Consider the following 21,438-nt stretch of genomic DNA (forward strand, 5'->3'; position numbering starts at 1 on the left):
CTCACTATCCGGTGTAGGGTCTTACAATCTGAGATGGTGCAATTCCTGAATCAGTGATGCAGCAGCTCAGGGTACTCTCAATGAGCCCTCTAGAATGTGGTGAGGCAGAGGGGGTGGGAAGTGGGCTTTCCTCAGTTTACACAAAGTAGAGACTCTGCCAGGAGTCTCTTGGCTATGGAGCTGGTGTTGAGGGGCCGGGGGGTGGACACACAGACGTTTGGTGCTCTTCACGGTCTCCACAGGGAGCTGTCGATGTCCATCAAAGTGGTTGCTCTGTGCACTCCTGAAGTCAACAACCATCTCCAATTCTGTCCACATTCAGAGGTAGGTTTTTTAGCATTGCGCCAGCTGCTGCACCTCATCTCTATGCTGACTTGTCATTTCTGCTGAATGTCATCAGTGAACTTGATAATGTGATTCGATGGTATTAATTCAGCTGATGTTAACAATTCTCACACTTGTCTTATTCCCTTCAAGTCTGCCATAATTACACTGCATCCAATAATCAATGTTTAATTCCTCAGTCCTTGCACATTTCTAACTTTTCTCTCCAACCTCCCTTTCCACATGCAAATTGCCTTTCCCCGTCCACGGTTAAGTCTTATCAGTCAGATTCCAAGCCTGCCATAGTGCCATATTAAGAAAGCCATATGATGGCTTATGTGATTATGATCATGGTAACCAGACCCTTGATTGCTTGGGTCAATTTTTCCCTATCTAGTTGCAAGCAGAGTATTGCTTGGAAGGGTTTAATCTCCTTCTGTGCAGTTACCTCTGGTTTCCCCAGGAATCTATCTTTGATCCCTCCTACTAATCTGCATGCTGCTGTCATTGACATTGTACAAAATAGAGTTTCTCTTGCCACTGCTCTGGCACAGGAAATCATTAGTGCTGATGTCAATAATGTGTACTGAGAGCAGAAAGTGGACACCCATTCTACTGATGGGTATGTGTTTTGTGCTGCTGATGTCGTCATCGTCTTTGTAGCACTACTTGTTGCCAGCTTCCACAATTCCCCCCCAAGTTTAGCTTGCTTATCTACCAGTTTCCTACTACTGCTTGGCTGTGTGCCTCTAAAATTTGCAGAGACATTTAAAACTATATTTTTATTAATTTGAAAAGGAACGCATTTTGATTGTCATTGTTAAAATAACTTCATTTTACTCAATGGTCCCAATCTTAGACACAGTACTGCAACTGCCTGGATGTGGAGTGTAGATTAGAGTCTAGATTAGAGTGATGTTGGAAGAGCACAGCAGGTCAGGAGCACGCAAATCGGCATTTCTGGCAAAAGCCCTTCATCAGGAATAGAGGCAGGAAGCCTCCAGGGTAGAGAGATCACTTTCAGAGACATGATACCACGGAGCTGACGTGAGGTGGGGGAAGGGGAAATGAGGAAATTGATGAAATCCACATTGATGCCATGGGGTTGAAGTGTTCTGAGGCGGAAGATGAGTTCTTCCTCCAGGCGTCAGGTGGTGAGGGAGAAAGCAAATGTGGCTGTGGTAGCGAGTCTGTTTCAGGACATGGTTGAAGAGCTTCAGGGCAGAGGAGATGAGCTAGGGGTTGCAGTGAGAGACTCACTCAAATCTTTGTAGAGAGAGGAAGAAAACTTCAAGGCAGGTATCCTTGCAAGAGGATTCGCAGTAGGGTTAAAATCAACGAGGTAAAAAACAAGGACTGCTGATGCTGGAAACCAGAGTCTAGATTAAAGTGGTGCCTCCTCTCTGACCTATCACCTCCATCCCCACCCCCATTCACCTATTATACTTTATGCTACTTTCTCCCCACTCCCACCCCCCTCTCATTTATCTCTCCACCCTCCAGACTCCCTGCCTCTATTCCTGATGAAGGGCTTTTGCCTGAAACGTCGGTTTTCCTGCTCCTTGGGTGCTGCCTGACCTGTGCTTTTCCAGTACCACTAATCTAGACTCTGGTTTCCAGCATCTGCAGTCCTTGTTTTTAACCTGGATGTGGAGTGTCCTATGATTGTGTTAACAGCGATTGACTCAGACTCAACAGATTCTAAGTGGTGTTGAGCTGTACCTCACCATGTCTACATGTCAGCCTGCTTATCTGGCATCCAGTACTGGGAGTGAAAAATGTTTTCCTAACTGTATATTAAGACAACATTAAATGTTGTGTCTTCAGTCACCACCATGATTTTTGATCTAGCCTGTGACTTCATCACTCTTTGTAGTAACTATTTGAGGCTGAACCAGGCTCCTCTTAATTTTGCTGTTTTGCTTGGGAACTCAGCATAGGCAGTTGATGCAAAGTTATCACCTCCTATCATCTGTGCATCACCTAAGTCTGGCTGTGCCTTAGCTCAGCTTTTGCTGGAACTGTTTGATAATGCTCCAGTGAAGTGCCTTGGATGTTGTACTACAGTAACGGTAATTATACTTTTGAAAGTATTGAAACTGGGCTCGAATCTTTGACCAAAGGGGATTTATGGAAATGTGCTGCATAGTCTCCATTCCTAGTGGCCATTGGTGTACCAGCATAAATTATCCTGAATTTGCACTAAATTTACAATCTCACTTGGAGCAACCACAGATTGGTGACTCTTGCAATTATTAAACTGAAATTAACAAATGTTAAGGTATATTTTTGAGACCGAGCCATCTTAACAAATGGTGTGTTTTATCTGAAATTGTGGAATAAATTTCCTCAGGAACTACCCCTCGGAGCACCAATTTCAGAAGGAAAGTGGAAGTTTTTATTCATTTATGGGATGTGGGTGGCACTGGCTATATCAGAATTTATTGCCCATTCCTAATTGCTCAGAGGGTAGACTATTCCAGAGTTGCAGGTACTATTCTAGTGTTCTAGTTTGCATCCCACAATGGTTGCTGGAATTTGAATGCAATAAAAATCTGGAATTAAAGGTCATGAAATAATTTTGTCAGGAAAAAAATTCTAATGTCCTTTTACAAAAGAAATCTACCATCCTCTACCCTACACAGACTCCAGACCAATAGTGTTAACTCTTAACAGCCCTCTTAGAAATGGGGGATGGACAATGAATGCTGGCCTAGCCAGTGATGGCCACATGCTGTGAATAAATAAAAAGGAATACATTAGAACTGATGAAATAACACAATCTAAGATTCTAAAGACAGGAGCTGCCCTTGGTTCTCATTATTTCTTCAGGCAGTGGTACCATAGTCTCTTACACACTCTGCAGCTGTAAACGTTAACTAGAGTATCTCTGAATGACAGCACAGAATCATGTTGATGCAAATAAGGTTTGGTTTTATTAATTGATGCTCATTCATGATGTTTGGTGAGAGGTGGCAATTTTACTTCATGGTCTTTACATTTTTATGACCATTTCTATAAAAATTTAAACACCTGTTACTGAATGTGCTTCCATTCGCTTTATTTTATTCGAAATTTTTAGGTTTAAGACCATAAGACATAGGAGTGGAAGTAAGGCCATTCGGCCCATCGAGTCCACTCCGCCATTTAAACATGGCTGATGGGCATTTCAACTCCACTTACCCGCGTTCTCCCCGTAGCCCTTAATTCCTTGTGACATCAAGAATTTATCAATCTCTGCCTTGAAGACATTTAGCGTCCCAGCCTCCACTGCACTCTGCGGCAATGAATTCCACAGGCCCACCACTCTTTCTGTTCTGAATCGACCCCCCTCTAATTTTAAGGCTGTGCCCATGGGTCCGAGTCTCCCCGTCTAACGGAAACAATTTCTTAGCATCCACCCTTTCCAAGCCATGTATTATCTTCTAAGTTTCTATTAGATCTCCCCTTAACCTTCTAAACTCCAATGAGTGCAATCCCAGGATCCTCAGCCGTTCCTCCTATGTTAGACCTACCATTCCAGGGATCATCCGTGTGAATCTTCGCTGGATGTGCTCCAGTGCCAGTATGTCCCTCCTGAGGTGTGGGGGCCCAAAACTGGACACAGTACTCCAAATGGGGCCTAGCCAGAGCTTTATAAAGTCTCAGTAGCACATCGCTGATTTTATATTCCAACCCTCTTGAGATAAATGACAACATTGCATTCGCTTTCTTAATCACGGATTCAACCTGCATGTTTACCCTTAGAGAATCCTAGACTAGCACTCCCAGATCCCTTTGTACTTTGGCTTTATGAATTTTCTCACTGTTTAGAAAGTAGTCCATGCTTGTATTCTTTTTTCCAAGTGCAAGACCTCGCATTTGCTTACATTGAACTTCATCAGCCATTTCCTGGACCACTCTCCCAAACTGTCTGGATCCTTCTGTAGCCTCCCTACTTCCTCAGTATTACCTGCCTGTCCAACTATCTTCGTATCATCGGCAAACTTCGCTAGAATGCCCCTAGTCCCTTCATCTAGATCATTAATATATAACGTGAACAGCTGCGGACCCAACACTGAACCCTGTGGGACACTGCTTGTCACCAGCTGCCATTCCGAAAAAGAATCTCTTATCCCAACTCTCTGCCTTCTGTCAGACAGCCCATCCTCAATCCATACCAGTAGCTCACCTCAACACCATGGGCCTTCACCTTACTCAGCAGCCTCCCATGTGGCACCTTATCAAAGGCCTTTTGGAAGTCTAGATAGACCACATCCACTGGGTTTCCCTGGTCTAACCTACTTGTCACCTCTTCAAAGAATTCTAACAGGTTTGTCGGGCACGACCTCCCCTTACTAAATCCATGTTGACTTGTTCTAATCTGACCCTGCTCTTCCAAGAATTTAGAAACCTCATCCTTAACGGTGGATTCTAGAATTTTACCAACCGAGGTTAGGCTAATTTTCCTATAATTTTCCATCTTTTGTTTTGATCCTTTCTTGAACAATGGGGTTACAACAGCAGTCTTCCAATCATCTGGGACTTTCCCTGACTCCAGTGACTTTTGAAAGATCTCAACCAATGCCTCCGCTATTTCCTCAGCCACCTCCCTCAGAACTCTAGGATGTAGCCCATCGGGGCCAGGAGATTTGTAAATTTTAAGACCTTTTAGCTTTTCTAGCACGATCGTGGGCGTCACGGTAGCACAGTGGTTAGCACTACTGCCTCACAGCACCAGAGACCAGAGTTCAGTTCCTGCCTCAGGCGACTGTCTCTGTCTGGAGTTTGCAAATTCTCCCCGTGTCTGCGTGGGTTTCCTCCGGATGCTCTGGTTTCCTCCCACAGTCCAAAAATGTGCAGGTTAAGTGAATTGATCATGCTAAATTGCCCGTAGTGTTAGGGGCAGGGTTAAATGTAAGGGAATGGGTCTGGGTGGGTTGCGCTTCAGTGGGTCGGTGTGGACTTGTTGGGTCGAAGGGCCTGTTTTCACACTAAGTAATCTAAGTAATCTTTTTTGTAATGGCAACCATACTCAACTCAGCTCCCTGAATCCCTTTAATTGTTGGGATCTTACTCATGTCTTTCACTGTGAAGACTGATGCAAAGTACTTAAGTTCTCCAGCTATTTCCTTATCTCCCATCACTAGCCTTCCAGCATCAGTTTGAAGTGGCCCAGTGTCTACTTTTGCCTGTCGTTTGTTTCTTATGAATTGAAAGAAACTTTTACTATCCCTAATATTACTGGCTAGCCTACCTTCATATTTGATCCTCTCCTTCCTTATTTCTGTTATCCTCTGTTTGTTTTTGTAGCCTTCCCAATCTTCTGATTTCCCAGTGCTCTTGGCCACTTTATAGGATCTCTTTTTTTTTTTCTTTGATAGATTTCCTGACTTCCTTTGTCAGCCATGGCTGTCTAATCCCTCCCCGGATAATCTTTCTTTTCTTGGGGATGAACCTCTGTACTGTGTCCTCAATTATACCCACAAACTCCTGCCATTTTTGCTCTACTGTCATCCCTGCTATGCTCTGCTTCCAGTCTATTTTCGTCAGTTCCTCTCTCATGCCCTCATAATTACCTTTATTTAACTGTAACACCATTACATCTGATTTTGCCTTCTCTCTTTCAAACTGCAGACTGAATTCTACCATGTTATGATCGCTGCTTCCTAAGTGTTCCCTTACTTTAAGATCTTTTATAAAGTCTGTTCATTACATCGCACTAGGTTCAAAGTAGCCTGCTCCCTTGAGGGCTCCATGACAAGCTGTTTCAAAAAGCCATCCTGTAATCATTCCAAGATTTCCCTTTCTTTGGATCCACTGGCAATATTATTTACCCAGTCCACCTGCATATTGAAGTCCCCCATGATCACTGAGACCTTGCCTTTCTGACATGCCTTTTCTATTTCCCGGTACGTGTTGCGCCTCTGGTCCTGACCACTGTTAGGTCTGTACATAACTCCCATTATGGTTTTTTTGCCTTTGTGGTTCCTCAATTCCATCCACACAGACTCCACATCATCCGACTCTATCATTCAGTGCCATAGATTTAATTTTGTTCTTAACCCCGCCCCCTCTGCCCACCTCCATCTTTTCAATAAGTTGTAAATCCTTGGATGTTTAACTGCCAGTCCTGAACCCACTGCAACCATGTCTCTGTGGTGCAGAATATTGGTTTAATTGTTTCTGTACCTGATTTAAAGAAAATCTAAAGCTGTCATTAATAAGGTTGATCCTGCTAGTGCTGTTGGTTTAATCCACAGTTCCAGTCAGAGCATTGTTCTTAATGCTAATCTTTTGAAACAAAAGTCAAAGGCTGGCAGTTTTAAAATAGCTGATCTAGCAAACTGCAAAGCTGGCAGTCCACAAAGCAATGTACAACTGGAAAGTATTCCTGGATAAAGGCTTGTGGCTAAATTTATTGTTTCAAGTGCATTGGATAAATAAAAATACTTCGTTGGTACATTGAATTCATGATTTTTATTGGTGATTTGAAACAATTAAGTTTGCTTTTCTACAAAAGCTGAAACCCTACGACTTTGTGCATGTTGTGTAAAAGGAAGTGGTTACAGTGGGAGTGCAGTGAGATGTGAAATTGTGACCTTTTTAACTTCAACAACCAAGCAGTGTTTAAAATTGCAGAAGCGTTTTGCTGTGATCAACACAAACTTTTACAAAAATACCGTCAATCAGATATGTTCTATAAACAATTTCAAACAAGCATGCTGTTTTGGAAAATATAGGGGGTGATGGATTCTCAAGGGAATGTAGCGTGAACAGCCAAGTTTCTGATATGGAGCCTGGCTTTAATGCAATGAGGGATACGTCAGGTTCCAAGAGATCAATTGTGTTAGGGGCCTCTGTAGTCCGAGGTACAGACAGACATTTCTGTGGCCATCAGCAAAAAATCAGAATGGTGTATTGCTTTCCTGGTGCCAGGATCAAGGATGTCTCAGGCTGCAGAATTTTCTCATGGGGGGAGGGGCCAGCAAGAGGTCATTGTCCACAGTGGAGCCAACGACATAGGAAGGGAAAAGGTTGAGATTCTGAAGGGAGATTAGAGTTAGGCAGAAATTTAAAAAGGAGGTCCTCAAGGGTAGTAATATCTGGATTACTCCCAGTGCTACGAGCTAGTGAGGGCAGGACTAGGAGGATAGAGCAGATGAATGCATGGCTGAGGACCTAGTGTATGGGAGAAGGATTCACATTTTTTTTGGACCATTGGAATCTGTTTTGGGGTAGAAGTGACCTATACAAGGAGGATGGTTGGCGCCCTAAATTGGAAGGGGACTAATATACTGGCAGGGCGGTATGCCAGAGCTGCTCGGGAGGATTCAAACTAGTAAGGTGGGGGGGGTGGGACCCAGGGCGATAGTAAGTAGAGATCAATCTGAGACTGGTACAGTTGAGAACAGAAGCGAGTTAAACAGTCAGGGCAGGCAGGGACAAATTAGGACTAATAAATTAAACTGCATTTACTTCAATGCAAGAGACCTAACAGGGAAGGCAGATGAACTCAGGGCATGATTCGGAACATGGGACTGGGATGTCATAGCAGTTACAGAAATATGGCTCAAGGATGGGCAGGACTGGCAGCTTAATGTTCCAGGATACAAATGTTATAGGAAGGATATAAAGGGAGGCAAGAGAAGAGGGGGATCAGCATTTTTGATTAGGGAGAGCATTACAGCTGTGCTGAGGGAGGATATTCCCAGAACTAAATCTGGGGAAGTTATTTGGGTGGAGCTGAGAAATAAGAAAGGGCTGATCACCTTATTGGGATTGTATTATAGACCCCCTAATAGTCAGAGGGAAATTGAGAAACAAACTTGTAAGGAGATCTCGGCTATCTGTAAGAATAATAGTTATGGTGGCGGATTTTAACTTTCCAAACATAGACTGGGACTGCCATAGTGTTAAGGGTTTAGATGGAGAGGAATTTGTGTACAAGAACATTTTCTGATTCAGTATGTGAATGTACCTACTAGAGAAGGTACAAAACTTTACCTACTCTTGGGAAATAAGGCAGGGCATGTGACTGACGTGTCGGTGGGGGAGCACTTTGGGGCCAGCGACCATAATTCTATTTGTTTTAAAATCGTGATGGAAAAGGATAGACCAGATCTAAAAGTTGAAGTTCTAAATTGGAGAAAGGCCAATTTTGACGGTATTGGGCAAGAACTTTCAAAAGCTGACTTCGCAGGTAAAGAGATGGCTGGAAATTGGGAACCCTTCAGAAATGAGAACTAGAATCCATAGAAAGTATATTCCTGTCAGGGTGAAAGGGAAGGCTGGTAGGTATAGGGAATGCTGGATGACTAAAGAAATTGAGGGTTTGGTGAAGAAAATGAAAGAAACATAAGTCAATTTTAGACAGGATAGATCGAGTGAATCAATCTGAGACTGGTACAGTTGAGAACAGTGAATCCTGAGAGTATAAAGGAAGTAGGAGCATACTTAAGGAAATCAGAAGGGCAAAAAGGGAACATGAGAGAGATTTGGCAAAGAGGAGAATCCAAAGGGCTTTTACAAATACATTAAGGACTAAAGGATAACTAAGAAGAGAATAGAGCCCCTCAAAGATCAGATGTGGAGCTGCAGAAAATGGGGATACTAAATGAGTATTTTGCATCAGTATTTACTGTGGAAAAGGGTATGGAAGATATAGAAAGTAGCGAAATAGATGGTGACACCTTGTAACATATCCATATTACGGAGGAGGAAGTGCTGGATGTCTTGAAATGCATAAAGGTGGATAAACCCCCAGGACCTGATCATGTGTACCCTAGAGCTCTCTGGGAAGCTAGAGAAGTGGGATTGCTGTGCCTCTTGCTGAGATATTTGTATCATCGATAGTCACAGATGAGGTGCCGGAAGACTGGAGGTTGGCAAACATGGTGCCACTGTTTCAGAAGGGTGGTAAAGAAAAGCCAGGGAACTATAGACCGGAGAACCTGACCTCAGTGGTGGGCAAGTTGTTGGAGGAAATCCTGAGGGACAGGATGTACATGTATTTGGAAAGGCAAGGACTGATTAGGGATAGTCAACATTGCTTTGTGCATGGGAAATCATGTCTCTCAAACTTGATTGAGTTTTTTGAAGAATTAACAAAGGATTGAGGGCAGAGCGGTAGATGATCTATATGGCCTTCAGTGAGGCATTCAAGGTTCCCCATGGGAGACTCGTTAGCAAGGTTAGATCTCAAGGGATACAAGGTGAACTAGCCGTCTGGATACAGAACTGGTTCAAAGGTAGAAGATGTGGTGGTGGAGGGTTGATTTTCAGACTGGAGGCCTGTGACCAATGGAGTGCCACAAGGATTGGTGCTGGGTCCTCTACTTTGTCATTTACATAAATGATATGGAGCACAAGCAGTACAGTTAGTAAGTTTGCAGATGACACCAAAATTGGAGGTGTAGTGGACAGCGAAGGTTACCTCAGATTACAACAGGATCTTGACCAATGGGCTGAGAAGTAGTGGATGGAGTTTAATTTGGCTAAATGTGAGGTGCTACATTTTGGGAAAGCAAATCTTAGCAGGACTTGTACACTTAATGATAAGGTCCTAGGGAATGTTACTGAACAAAGACACCTTGGAGTGCAGGTTCATAGCTCCTTGAAAGTGGAGTCGAGGGAGATAGGATAGTGAAGGAGGAGTTTGGAATGCTTTCCTTTATTGGTCAGAGTATTGAGTACAGGAGTTGGGAGGTCATGTTGAGGCTGTACAGGACATTGGTTAGGGCACTGTTGGAATATTGCGTGCAATTCTGGTCTCCTTCCTATTGGAAAGATATTGTGAAACTTGAAAGGGTTCAGAAAAGATTTACAAGGATGTTGCCAGGGTTGGAGGATTTGAGCTATAAGGAGAGGCTGAACAGGCTGGGGCTGTTTTCCCTGGAGTGTTGGGGGCTGAGGGGTTTACAAAATCATGAGGGGCATGAATAGGATAACTAGACAGTCTTTTCCCTGGAGTGGGGGAGCCAGAACTAGAGGGCATAGGTTTAGGGTGAGGGGGGGGAAAGATGAGAGACCTAAAGGGACAATATTTTCATGCTGAGGGTGGTAGGTGTATAGGGACAATATTTTCATGCTGAGGGTGGTAGGTGTATGAATGAGCTGCCAGAGGAAGTGGTGGAGGCTAGTACAATTGCAACATTTAAAAGGCATTTGAATGGGAATATGAATAGGAAGGGTTTGGAGGGATGTGGGCCGGGTGCCAGCAGGTGGGACTAGATTGGGTTGGGATATCTGGTCAGCATGGACGGGTTGGACCAAAGGGTCTGTTTCCATGCTGTACATCTGACTCTAAATGTGCTTTCTTGAAATCTGGAGTCAAATCTGCTCTAAGTTTTGAGTTTGACACTTGATAATTTTGAAGTGTATTGTAATTAAGCATTTGAAATCAGTAATTTACTCTAATACTTATCTTAAATGTTAACTTACTATTGATTCTTCTTTTAATTTGTTACAAGATACTTGCATCAGAAAATAAGGCTCCTGCTCATTCAGACTGCTGAACCTCTGTTAACCTGAAACTGACAGATTTCTGTCTGTTGGAAGGTTTGAAATTGTCGTCCTTGACTCTTGTAACTCTGTTTCCTCGTTCCAATCAGATTCACAACCTCCGCATCCTATTTGACTCTGATCTGAACTTCTGGCCCCAATGTTCTGTCAATCACAAGCACTGCACACTTCCGCCTTTTTAATATTGCCTATCACTGCTGCGCCAGTGCTCACCTCGGGCGGCACAGTGGTTCAGTGGTTAGCACTGCTGCCTCTCAGCACCAGGGACCTGGGTTCAATTCCAGCCTTGGGTGACTGTGTGGAGTTTGCATATTCTCCCTGTCTGCGTGGTTTCCGCCGGGTACTCTGGTTTACTCCCACAATCCAAAAGGTGTGTAGGCCAGGTGAATTGGCCATGTCAAATTGTCCCATAGCATTCGGTGCATTAGTCAGGGTGGGGGAATGGGTCGGGATGGGTTGTTCTTCGGAGGGTCAGTGTGGACATGTTGGGTTGAAGTGCCTGTTTCCACATTGTAGGTAATGTAATGCTGAAACCCTTGTGCACTACGGAGCATTATTTGGCAGTCAGAAGATGAAATGAACTCGTCTCAATTTCTTCAAATACAAGCAGCATGCAAATGTTGTCTAACCTTCCTGTGACATTCAGCTCATGTTTTTGATTAGTAAGGGGATCAAAGGTTATGTGGCGAAAGTGAGATAATGGGATGGAGAAACACATCAGCCAGGATTGGTACAGCAGCCTCTGAGGGGAATATCCTAATTTTGCTCCTATATCGTGTGCTCAATCCTCAATGTGCTGTCATATGGTTGCATACTTCAGAGGGCAAAGTTCAAGTGAGTGAGGCCACCTCTTCAGTACAAGGTGTCACACAACTGGAGGCAGCAAGTGGTAACTGTCATAATGTTAAATCATCTCCCTTCTGCAACAGTGGACAGCAGGCTGAGATGTTGCTGTCTTCCCCAGGGAATGATATTGATTTCTGTTGGAATTGTGTGCATGGTATAAAATAGCCACAAAAGCCATCTTGTGAAATGATGGCCATCTTGATCAGACCATTGAACCAGAGTTGATGGTAATGGTTGAGTGGGGGAATCTGCTGGATTATGAGGTTACAGATTATGCAGGAGTATAGTTCTGCTGATAATGAAGCACAGTACCTCATGAATGCCCAGTCCTCTGCTAGATCTGTTTCAAGTCAGTTTCATTTAATACAGTGCCACACAACATGATGGAGGGTGTTCTTTGTATGAAGCTCGGACTTCATGAAAACAGCACAATCCTCATTCTTACTGATGCTGTCATGGACAGGCATGTGTGTAACAGAAATTGGTGAGGATATAGCCAAGTCTGCTTTTCCCTATTGGTTCACTGCCTGCCACAGACCTAGTCTAGCAGTTATGACCTTTTACAATCAATCATTTTGGTCAGGAATGGTACTGCTGAGCCACTTTAGGTGATGAACGTTTCAGTGCAGCTGCCAGAGTATAGTGTTACCCTTGCCACTCAGTGCTTCCTCCAAATGCCATTCACGATAGTGGAGTACTCCACTTCGCATACTAGTGTTCTTCCTCATTGTATTTTCTGAGTCTGGGAGCCCTAATTCTGATGGAAGTAGCTGTACTATCTCACTGGAGGTGGATTTGGGACCCAAAAACTACTAATTTCCTGCCTCAATAAGGACTATTAATCCTGTTGTAGTCAACTTTATCCAGGGAGAATTGTAATTGTCCCATAATAATCAACGTACCTCTTGCGTGTATCCAAGATAAATTCTGTGGTTTTGCTAATTGAGTCAGGGATTCTGGATGCTTGACATTTTTCACTGCATTCTATTTAAAGTAAGGTCCTGATGTTAGTCTCTTTTCTGAAAGAAACATTTGTGATAACAGAAGGATTATACTGCTAGTAGAATTTATGGTCTGAATCACCATTGCTTTGTTTGAAGTGGGAAGTGCACTTTCAGCTTGTGTGAAAGTGTACATTAGGTTAATAAAATGGAGTACTGTCTTATTTCCCTATCTTGTTAAATTCGCTAACCCTTCTAGGACAGCAGGCTGTGTTTTAAGAGCAGATTGATTTAAATAATTGAGACAACAGTCCCACTCTTGTGATGTCTCGTTATCAATTTGTAGTAGTCTTTGCAGTGAGCAATTAATATGCAATATAAGTAATCTTACTTTTCTGCAGTAAGAGACTGATCTGTTCTGTGGTTGGGCAGATTGAGTTGGAGATCCATAATGTGCTGCATTTTGCACTGCATTGTAATCCATAGTATATTGTCCTCTATTTAAATATGTTCTACTGTTAGTCTGGTTTCTGAAAGAAGTATTGTGGTAACTTAGTAGGATTATAATGCCGGTCGTTCTGCTATAAGGTGCATTTCGTACCACAAATTGCTATAACGCAGTCGACGAATTGGGGACACTGTTTCTATAGTGTGAAGTTTTCAAGCATGTATTGATCAAGTGATTCTAGCCCCATATGTGATTTTCTTAACATGGAATTGAAGAGAATGGAACTACAACATGTTATAGCAGAACTGACTGTGGTTGAACAGAATTTGAAGCTCATGGATTTTACTATCATCAATTATTGTTTCAATATCTGTCTTTTCATTATGTTGACATTGAAAATTCAGACTGCACAAAACCCTTCAAATGTGAAATATGCATATTCTACATGTTTGTGCCATTCCTGTCATAAATTAGCTTCCTGCAAGAATGTTGAGATAAAGAAAACTGCAAAAGACTTCTATTAATTTTCTTAAGCTAGCTTTGATCAAAAATTGTCTAGCCATGGATTACACTGAAAAACGCATGCCTTTATTAGAAACTGACAAGGTCTGAATTGTTATGATAGGTTTGGACTGACCGTTATAAAACTGGATCAATTGTAAAGCTTTTTGCACTAAAATTGCTGGAATTATGCCTAAGGTTTAATTAGATCAAACCCAATGTGCTCACTGTTTTAATTGTATTTTTCAATAAGGGCAGATTCAAACCTTGGCAGCAGATGTTGGAATTCAGAAATATCTGTAGAATGTGTCCGTACTATATACTGTAACTTTGAAACTGAATCATGTGTTATGACTGGGATTAAAAACTGAAATTATTTAAATTAAAAATGAGTTTAAAGTTTCAGGGTACAATCAGTGGAGCAGTTCAGGTCCAATTTGCTTGTGCAAAGCTGGGAAACGAATAGTTTTGCTTGGAATTTCATTTAGTCTGCTCCATTGAACCATAGTGGAAAGTGTGTGGGTAGACCACATGCAAAGAGGTAAGCATAGTTCAATGGATTTTTTAAAAAGTGGAATGCTGAAAACTATTGGAAAAGAATTAATGTTTTGGTGATATTTATTTAATCATTCAACAGTTGTTAGTAACACAATTCCCAGTTTTAACCTTTTGAGTTGTTTCCAATAATGTTATTGCATACACAAGATTTTTAGCACGTAATTTGGATTAGACTTTCAGAACGTGGCGTTGTGCCATTTCATTTGCATGGCTCCAGGCATTCCCTGCTGTGCCTTTATTGTTAGGACATTTTCTTTAGATACACAAATGTGTCTCAATGACTGTATGAGAATGCAATGTCAATAATTGTTTTCTTTAACAATATTCTACAAAGTTAATGCTTGCTGAAAATGGAAATTAGGCTGCACACTTTAAAATTGTCACTGAGTTTGAGATTAGATGAAATGGAATCTGTCTATTATACTGCATTGAATTTTTAAATAATTGGTGCAAATTTTGTGTTCCACTTACCTCAAGTTTTCTCAATCATCTGGTATCTTGGGTCTTGACAAGATAGCTGTCAAGAGAATTTTTCCTCTTTAAGAGAATCTAGAGCTGTTTTAGATATGTCATCCATTTAGGGAGATTTTTGTTTTGATTGCACTAGTCTTTGGAACTCTTGGAAAAGATGGTAGAAGCAGAGCCAAATATTTTTAAGGCACAGGTAGATTGTTAAGCAAAGAGTTGAAAGGTCAAAAGGGATGGATCAGAATGTGGATTTGAGGATACATTTTTTAAACCTGCCACACAGATGTCCTGCATTTAGTTTCAGAGCAGTTGTATCAACTGTTGCTGAAGTTTTGCAAGACAAGACTCCCTTTGTTCAAAACTGCAGACTCTGCGTTGCTGCTGCCATTAGCTATCAACCTAATCGAGTGCTAGTTTTGGCATTCCATTTCTCATGCTAATAGCTATAATATATATGGAAAGTTAAGACAAATGTTAGCTTTGTAAGTATCTGATGGCTTGGAAGCAGCAATTCAATGCTAGCACATGATTTAACTACCTCTGGAAAAACAAGGTGACAGTGATGCTTTCTGGAACCTGCTTTGAAAGACAGAATCTAAAACATGGGTAGTTCTGTACTTGCCTGTGAAAGTTACTACAGGTTTGCACCTCCTATTACACTGGATCCTTAGTCGTGAGTGAGTAGTCAGACTTGAGGCCACCACCACGGAGTCAGTAGGAAAAACATTTTGCTGGAAACTTTTTATGCCACTGCAAGTAGCTCTTTTATTCCTTTTAGGTCTGTATTGCACAGAGGGCAGTTAACAGTCAAGCAAATTGCTGTGGCTTTGGTGTCAAGTAGGCCAGACTAGTAAGGACGACAAAATCCCTTTCCTAGAAATACATTAGTGAATCAGATGGGTTTTTACAACAGTTGACACATTAGCTAGCCATTAGGTTAGTCTTTTACGGTAGATTTGCTTTGAATCCTAGATTCCACCTGCTGTGGTGTGATTTGAACCCAAGCCCCCATTAGCCTGTTGATCTGGATGACTACTTAGTACAGTGACATTAGTATACCATCATCTCCAAGCGTGATTTAGTATAGGAGTCCTTAAGTTGGTTTGCCTTTATCCATCTCCCTGTTGAGAACTGTTATCTTAGAACACAATATAAGATGGCTGCTATCCCATGTTGCTTTCTGTCTCCATGTTAGGTGATAGACCCATCCATTTTTTTTAGTCACAAAAATTAATTTAACTGTCTCAGCCATTAATTTGGATGATCTTATCAGGTTATGGTGTGGTGTAAGTTATTCCTATCTCCAAGGCAACCGTTATCAAGGAGTTTGTTTACCTACAGAATTATTGATTTGATTTTTATAAAGGTCACTTATAATTTATTCCTGTGATAAATAGTTTCCGCAGCAGCTCAATCCACAAGATTAGTTACATGACTTATGGGAGCTATTTTTTAAGGTTCTGTCCATTCCAGAGATGGAATAGCTACCTTTACAAAATGTACATGTCACAGTTGTGACACAACCTGTAAAAACTGCTTAAAGTTTATTTTTTCCTTGTGTTGCTATCCCTGTATGCTTGAGAAACTCATCAGACACAACTGCAGATGTTCAAAGTAAATTACTTTGCCTAGTCTTAGCTGTGATTCAGTTGTTAGCACATTCCTCTAAATCACCCAAATTCAAATCCCACTTCAGGTTCGGGCACACAATTCAAGGCTGCCAGTCCAGCACAGTACTGTGGGACCACTTGCACTAATGGTGTTGGGTTTTGGAAGAAATATTAAACTTAAATCTCTTTCTCTCTCCTGCTTGGGTATGTAAAGATTCCCTTTGCAGAATGCTCTTAAGGGAAGGGGTGACAGTGGTAATGTCTCTGGCTTAGTAATCCAGAAACATGGGCTAATGTTCTGGCGGTAGGATTCAAATTCCACCATGACAGAAGATGCAATTTCAATTTAATATTAAAAAGTCTGGAACAAGAAGCCATGTAGTGGTGACCATGTAACTGCTCTTGATTTGTTATTAAAAACCCATTACAGTCAAGATTTGTATCTTTAGGGCAATACACCTGCCATCCTTACTTGTACTGAGCGTACATGTGACTCCAGGCTCATGGCAATGAAGATGACTCATAGCTGCCCTCTGAACCATCTTAGTTATCCACTCTGTTCAAGGGCAGTTAAGGGTGGACAATAAATACTGACTGTGCCAGAAACACCCACGTCTCAAACAAATTGTTCTAAAAGTAGAGCAGGGGAGGTAGCCCCCATGTCTTGACCAATATTTATAGCTCAATAAATATCACAAAAGCAGACTTCTGGTTATAATCACATTGCTATTTGAGTTCACCTTACCACAGTGGGTTTAATCAACTTATAATATTTTGAAGTGCCCAGTAGTCTAGCAAAGTGCTGTGTAAATGTAACTCATTCTTTCTTTAAGACCATGCGGCATATCAAAACCATGGGAATTCAGCCAGAAGCTATATTCATGGACGCTCGCTCTTAAATGAAGGAATTGCCTTTAAGGTCTGCAATACGATCAATTCCTGTAAACATGGTTCTCTCTAAGTGAGGGTACAATTAATGTTGAATCAATTCTGTAATGTCCTGAAAGTTGTGAATCAATGCCAAATGTCATTTTGACCCATTTGAAAGTTGTTCATTGGTTCAGCGTTTAAGTGTGTATCCATGTAAATTGATATTTTAACATTTTTTGGCAGTAGGCATTTGTGCCTTGCTACTTTAAATATTTGTCTGGAAGTAGATGAATCATTGGTACTTGTGGTACAGGTTGTTCTGCTATAATGCATGTTTCATTATTGCAAATTTGCTCTAATGTGACTGATGATTTGGGGACAGTTTCTAAAGTAAAGCTTGTGTTTGCTGTAATGCAATTACATTGCTAGCACTTTAAAATAAATTTTTCTATAACATGGTGTTGCACATGAATGCAACTGTCTCATTATAGCAACACTATCTGTATCAAACAGCTGGAGCTAACTTGTGTATTGATGCTACAGATCCAGAAATTATTTGTACAAAGCTCAAGATGAATAGTTTAGCACAAGTTGTTAGAATTTAAATACCTGATTAATGCTTCTGAGCTTTGTGGGAATTTTTTTCTTTATTCACTGGTGGAATGTGTGCATGGCTGGTTAGTCAGCGTTTATTGCCTATAAGTTGGCCTTGAGAAGCTGGTGGTGTTTTGCTACCTTGAACTGCTGTAGTCAATGTCCTATGACTTGTCCCACAATGCCGTTAGGGAGTTTTGACTCAGTGACTGTGAAGGAATGGCCATATATTTCCAAGTCAGGATGGTGTGGGGCTTGGAGGGAAACTTGCAGGTGTGCTTTTCGCATGCATCAGCTTCCGTTGCTCTCGTAGAGTGTTTATGATGCGAGCTTAGATGATTTTCTGGGCAATGGTTACCCTTCGGATGTTGGTAGTGATGGTAGCACTATTGAATGCCAAGGATCATTATCTTTAATTGGAGATGGTCATTGCCTGGCATTTGTGTAACGTGAATTTTACTTACCAGTTGTCAGCCCAAGTTTGGATGTTGTCCAGATTTTCATGCAGTTGAGCATGGACTGCTTCAGCACCTGAGGAATTGAGAATAGTGCTGAACTTTGTGCAATCACCAGTGAGCATCCCCATTTCTGACCTTTTGATGGAGGGCAGATCATTGAAGCTGCTTTTGTGTCCATGTCGCACTGATATTACAAACATTAGTGACTCCAAATAAAAATAAAATGCCTTTCATACCAGCTTAGTTTATGCTGTGCTAACTGTGCTAAGCTAAGGTAGTAATCATGTTGAAGAAAACTGTCAAGGATCTACCAGAAGAATTGTTTGTTTGTAAATGAGTGGTATAATGGTGGATTGAAAAGAATTTTGCTGAATTTGCACCCATTTTGCAGCAGTAGAGGTTTAGTGGTATTATTGATAGACTGTTAATCCAGAGACCCAGGAAAAATTCTGGAGACCTGAGTTCGAATCCCACCATGGCAGATGTTGGAATTTGAATTCAATCAAAATCTAGAATAAAGAATCTAATGATAACCATGAATCCATTGTCAATTGTCAGAAAAACCCATCTGGTTCACTAATGTCCTTCAGGGAAGTAAACTGCCATCCTTGCCTGGTCTGACCTACATGTGACTTCAGACCTACAGCAATGTGGTTGTCTCTTAACTGCCCTGTGGGCAATTAGGGATGGGCAATAAATGCTGGCTGAGCCAGCGATGCATTCATCGTGTGAATGAATTTTTAGAACTCTAGAAAATGACCAGTAGTGCAGTTCTAAATGTAGCTTCATAAATTACAAATTCTTTTTTATTTGGAATTGTATCTGATATCTACCTAAGTATCTACAGCTTGAATAGAAACTGCTGTTGGATTTATTTGGGTGGTAAGGTAGCAAGTGGTGGCCCCACCATCATTACTGAAGAGCCACTATTGAGCTCCTTTGGTAAATCAGTACCCAATCATCCCTTGTGGAAGGGTTCTCTCCAAGATATTCCATGCTTGATTGAGAAAGCTGGGATCAAGGGAGGGTCAATAAGGCCTAGGGCAGGGAGGAAACTGAGGGGCCATCCCCTCACTCTTAAACCTTCTTTCAATCACGACACACAAGCTTTCCCTCAAACCCCAGCCTCAGCTGTTAGCAGCCACCATCTCTTTGACATTGCTGAGCACAGGTTGACAGCTGTCAGCAAGCAACAGACACAAGTGCAGCACTTGATTCAGTGGGCCCTCTCCAAAACCAGGGTACAGGAAGCTTTCAACATCTCTGCAGTTGCATTTAGTCAATCTAGTTCTTTGTGACTAGGGAAGTTCTCAAGTAACCTGAAGTAAGATACAAGCCAAGTCTAAGGTTTCAGTCGCCATAGCAAGGGTGGAATGATAGCTGAATGGTTAGCATTGCTGCCTCGGAACCAGGGACCTGGCTTCGACTCGACCCTCGCTTGACTATGCAAACACCACAGAGGCATTCTCCCTGTGTCTGCATGCGTTTCCTCCAGGTGCTCTGGTTACCTCCCACGGTTCAAATATGTCCAAGTTAAGTGAATTGGACATGACAAGTGTTTGGAGGCAGACTGTTTCCAAAGATTGGTGCAGCCTTAATGGGCCGAATGGCCTTTATCTGCACTGTAGAGATTCTGATTACTTGTGCGATACTATCAACGAGTGAAGCCAAATTTTCAGTCTCCAGCAGCAACTGAGTCTGAGGACCTGCTTGCTAACTTACTGGCTCAAGTCTGACATATCATTAATATTGTTCCAAGTGGGTCAAAATTCAAATTCACAAGAGTCCAGCTTTCCTCTCGAAGGATGTACCTCATTCAGAAAACTGAATGATATCAGTAATATCTCCGTGATGCAAGGCAAGCTATTCTTGAGTTTAGGATAAGTGTTTGAGTTAGTCATACCCTATAATTTCAATCCATGCTTTAATCAGCTTGTGGAGCATAAATATTCCATTTTTTTTGGTGTGAATAGAAAATATAGTTTGACAAGTTCTATTTCAAAATACCTGATACATAATATAAATTAATAAATGTAACTTTTGAAATAGTAATTCGAATTAAGCAGTATCCGTTTGCTTCTTCACATAGGGAGCAGATGCCATGGTATTGGAAAGTGTTATGTTTGCTATCTTGGCAGAGCGATCACTTGGTCCGAAGCTATATGGAATCTTTCCTCAGGGTCGTTTGGAACAGTTCATTGCAGTAAGTCTCATTATCTCTGGTATTGTGAATCATTGACTTAGGTTCCATAGCATTGAGTTTCCACTGGACTACTGCTTGTGGAAAATGAAGGACGTGGGAAAAAATTATTTTGACAACGTGCCATTCCTTTTGTGCTCTTAATGCTAAAAATATTGGCTCTGTCTTGGTTAAGATCTGTTCCAAAAGAGCAACCTTAATTGAACACTTCTATTTTGTAAATAGTTACTACATTTGAATTTTACTCTGATAATAACATCAATCTGCACAAAAGACAAAATCCCCTCCCATTCTCAAAGTATCAAGTCTTTGTCTCAAGCCACTGAGCAGTACAATCAAGAAATATAAAATATATATCCCAAAATATATTGTGTAAAGCACTATTTAACAGCTTTGTGAAGCTAAAAAATATTTGTAATTAGGCAACTATTTTCTATATCTAGAGTCATAGGGTCTGTTTCTGTGCTGTACATCTAAGAGGGGAAAGATATAAAAGAGACCTAAGGGGCAACTTTTTCATGCAGAGTGTGCTACGTGTATGGAATGAGCTGCCAGAGGATATGGTAGAGGCTAGTAAAATTGCAACATTTAAGAGGCATTTGGATGGGTATATGAATAGGAGGGGTTTGGAGGGATATGGACCAGATGCTGGCAGGTGGAACTAGATTGGGATGGGATATCTGATCAGCATGGACGGGTTGGACCAAAGGGTCTGTTTCCATGCTGTACATCTGAGTCCTGCTAGTTCAGGACTCCCCCACTCAGCGTAAAAGATGTTGCATATTTATCCTTTCCATGCCCATTATGATTTTATGAACCTCTAAGGTCACCCCTCAGCCTCCAACGCTCCAGGGAAAACAGTCCCAGCCTGTTCAGCCTCTCCCTATAGCTCAAATCCTCCGACCATGGCAACATCCTTGTAAATCTTTTCTGAACCTTTTCAAGTTCCACAATATCCTTCTGATAAGAAGGAGACCAGAATTGTATGCAATATTCCAAAAATGGCCTAACCAATGTCCTGTACAGCTGCAACATGACCTCCCAACTCTTGTACTCAATGCTCTGACCAATAAAAGAAAGCATACCAAACACCACCTTCATTATCCTATCTACCTGT

At 41.6% G+C, this 21,438-nt stretch overlaps 1 protein-coding gene across 2 annotated transcripts in view; it reads left to right on the forward strand.

The window, feature by feature from the left end:
• chka (choline kinase alpha) overlaps positions 1-21,438 on the forward strand; it is a 62,692-nt gene that overhangs the window by 22,636 nt on the left and 18,618 nt on the right. For both annotated transcript variants that reach the window (XM_043705925.1, XM_043705924.1), the window contains one exon: positions 20,211-20,324. In XM_043705925.1, the coding sequence (XP_043561860.1) occupies positions 20,211-20,324 (114 nt within the window). The remainder of the gene's footprint in view (positions 1-20,210; positions 20,325-21,438) is intronic.

The sequence above is a fragment of the Chiloscyllium plagiosum genome, chromosome 16 (genome assembly GCF_004010195.1).
Source record: "Chiloscyllium plagiosum isolate BGI_BamShark_2017 chromosome 16, ASM401019v2, whole genome shotgun sequence".
NCBI classification, from domain to species: Eukaryota; Metazoa; Chordata; class Chondrichthyes; order Orectolobiformes; family Hemiscylliidae; genus Chiloscyllium; species Chiloscyllium plagiosum.